Genomic DNA, 3,425 nt, shown 5'->3' on the forward strand with positions numbered 1-3,425 from the left:
GAAACGGAGAAGCTGATGATGGAGGCGGTTGAGCGGAGAGTGGAGGAGTTGCTGAGTAAGGTGGAGGAGAGGCAAGCAAGGACGGACGGAAAGATTGAGGAAATTTTGCAAGCAATTTCGGCGATCAGCAAAGGGAAGGCGGGGGAAACGCTGCTGGTGGGAAACACGGAGGGAGAAAGTGGAGGAGCGAGTCCTTCTGGGGGGTTTCAGGATGAGCTGGGAAGGTCCACGCGGTACGAGTTTCCGAAGTTCGATGGCGATGGGTTTGAGGGGTGGTTAATGAGAGCGGAGTTCTTTTTCGAAGTAGCCAAGGTGGCTGATCGGGAGAGGGTGCGAGTAGCGGCTGTTCACCTTGAGGGAAAGGCGCTTCAGTGGCATCGGGGTTACATGACCTTGCAAGGACCCGCGGCGGCTTACGACTGGAATTCTTACATAGTGGCGTTGGGAGCTCGATTTGGTGTGCAAGCCTACGACGATCCCTTAGCGGAGCTACGGAACCTGCGACAAACTGGAACTCTGCAGGCTTATATGGATTCCTTTGATGAGATCTGTCCGAGGACGGGAATTCGTGAGGATCAGGCTTTAAGCTTGTTTCTCTCCGGCTTGGTGGTGGAGCTAGATGCCCTCTTAGAATCTCACGCAATACTTTTTGATGAACCAAAAGGGTTGCCACCCTTTAGGGAGAGGGATCATCGGATTGTACTTAAAGAGGGAGCTGAGGCTGTCAACATTCGGCCCTACAAGTATGCATCCCAACAAAAGGATGTCATAGATGCTATGGTTGATGAAATGCTGAAAAGTGGAGTCATAAGGCCGAGTATGAGCCCTTTTGCCAGTCCAGTGGTACTCGTTAAGAAGAAAGACGCTTCGTGGAGAATGTGCGTTGACTATCGCGGATTGAATGCAATCACGATCAAGGATAAGTATCCTATACCCATCATAGAGGAGCTTTTGGATGAATTGGGATCGGCTAGGTGGTTTACTAAGATTGATCTTCGTTCCGGTTATTGGCAAGTCCGGATGGCCCCCGAGGATGTGTTCAAAACGGCTTTCAAGACACATGCCGGTCACTATGAATTTCTGGTCATGCCTTTCGGTTTAACTAATGCCCCAGCTACGTTTCAAAACTTGATGAACACGGTGTTCAAAGATCACTTGAGGAAGTTCGTGTTGGTGTTCTTTGATGATATACTAGTCTATAGCTCGACCAAGGAAGATCATGTACAGCATATGTCTGTGGTGTTGCAGTTAATGGTGGAGCACAAGCTCTTTGCAAAGTGGTCCAAATGTAGCTTTGGTTGTGAATCTGTGGAGTATCTCGGACATGTCATCTCCAAGGATGGGGTAGCAACTGATGAAGGGAAGATAGAAGCAGTGAGGAGCTGGCCCAGGCCGAAAACAGTTAAGCAAGTGCGGAGTTTCTTGGGGCTAACGGGGTATTATCGACGCATTGTGCAAGGGTATGGCACTGTGGCGAAACCATTGATTGACCTTACCAAGAATTCGACCTTTGTGTGGACTGAGGCGGCTCAGGGGGCTTTTGAGAGGCTGAAACTTGCACTGATATCAGCCCCTGTTCTAGCGTTGCCAGACTTCACTCGGGATTTCACGGTGGAAACAGATGCTTCTGGGGTCGGCATTGGAGCCATTTTGATGCAAGAAGGACATCTCATTGCCTATATTAGCAAGGTGTTATCTCCAAAGCACCAAGCCCTTTCGGTGTATGAAAAGGAGCTGCTTGCAATTCTTCTAGCTGTCAAGAAGTGGTACCACTACCTCCAATGTAAGAAGTTCATAATTCTAACCGATCATCAAAGTTTGAAGTATTTGGTTGAGCAGCGCTTGACGACTCCTACGCAGCAAGCGTGGATGGCTAAATTAATGCAGTTCGATTATGAGATAAGGTATAAGAAGGGGGTGGATAATTCAGCCGCAGATGCACTATCAAGAGTACCGGAGATCATGCTTCACACTCTGACCTCGTACATTGTTCCGGTGGAACTAATTGGCCGCATCAAGGCGTCTTGGTTAAATGATCCTCATGTCAAGTTAATTATCGAAAGCAAGGAGCATCGAGCTGATTCTCATCCAAAGTTTTCATGGCGGAATGGTGAATTGAGGAGGCAAGGAAGGTTGGTTGTGGGAAATGACCTCGAGCTCAAGGCTAAGATTCTATCTTTGTTTCATGAATCAGCTATGGCAGGACACTCAGGTGCATTGGCTACTTACAAGCGGCTATCTTCTCTCTTATATTGGCCAAAAATGCTAAGGGAAGTGAGGGAGTTTATACGGGTGTGTGTAACCTGTCAGAGGTTCAAAGCAGGCAACTCAGCTCCAGCCGGTTTACTTCAGCCCCTGCCGCTACCGACGTCGCTATTCACGGACCTCACCATGGATTTCATTGAAGCTCTTCCAACGTCCCAAGGAAAGAACACTATATTAGTGGTAGTCGACCGTTTGAGTAAGTTTGCTCATTTCATGGCTTTGTCTCATCCTTTCACAGCCAAAACGGTGGCAAAGGTGTTCCTTAACTCGGTTTTTAAACTCCACGGGCTGCCCAACAGAATAGTAAGTGATCGAGGCTCTGTTTTTATGGGGGCATTTTGGAAGGATTTGTTCGCTTTTATAGGAGTGGAGCTGCTCTATTCAACAGCCTATCATCCTGAAACGGACGGGCAATCAGAGGTGGTGAATAGTGTCTTCAATGCTATTTGCGTTGTTCTGTGGGTGAGAAGCCCAATTCATGGGCTCAATGGTTGGGATTGGCAGAGCATTGGTATAATACAACTTACCATTCCAGCATCAAAATGACTCCCTTCGAGGCTCTCTACGGCTATGCACCTCCCTTGCATGTTCCTTATTTGCCCGGTGATTCTAAGGTGGAAGCGGTGGATATAACTCTAAGAGACCGCGAGCAGATGATACTTGTGCTGAAGCGTAATCTGCAAAAGGCTGCTGATCGCATGTCGAGGCAAGCTAATAAACACAGGGTTGACCGAGAGTTTGCAATTGGAGATTGGGCATGGTTGAAGTTGCAGGACTATCGGCAGACTTCGATTAGGGGAAAGCACCAAAAATTCGAGCCTAAGTTCTTCGGGCCTTATCAAGTTGTGGATAGGGTGGGCGAGGTTGCCTATAAACTGAAATTGCCTCCATCTGCTGCCATCCACGATGTGTTCTATATCTCCTTGTTGAAGCCGACACTTCCACCAGTTGGTCCAGTTCCTGACCTGCCTCCTGTCTCGCATATTAGTGATGATGTGCCGCAAGCAATCTTGGACCGGAAGATGGTCAAGCGACACAATGCAGCAGCCACTCAATGGCTCATTCATTGGTCCGGTCGGTCGCCGGCGGATGCTTCGTGGGAATTCGCGGATGAGATCAAAGGAAGGTTCCCTTGGTTCCTTGAGGACAAGGAACCTTAA

The 3,425-nt window shown here is 48.5% G+C and overlaps 1 protein-coding gene across 1 annotated transcript; it reads left to right on the plus strand.

Moving 5' to 3' along the window:
* Positions 1-2,807: 2,807 nt before the first annotated feature.
* LOC148931194 (uncharacterized) lies at positions 2,808-3,425 on the plus strand. The gene has a single exon (XM_089066749.1). It carries the CDS (start codon positions 2,808-2,810, stop codon positions 3,423-3,425), a length of 618 nt encoding a protein of 205 aa, XP_088922875.1.

This window comes from Salvia hispanica, chromosome 3, assembly GCF_029641045.1.
Source record: "Salvia hispanica isolate PSC_SH4W2 chromosome 3, Shi_PSC_v1, whole genome shotgun sequence".
Classification (NCBI taxonomy): domain Eukaryota; kingdom Viridiplantae; phylum Streptophyta; class Magnoliopsida; order Lamiales; family Lamiaceae; genus Salvia; species Salvia hispanica.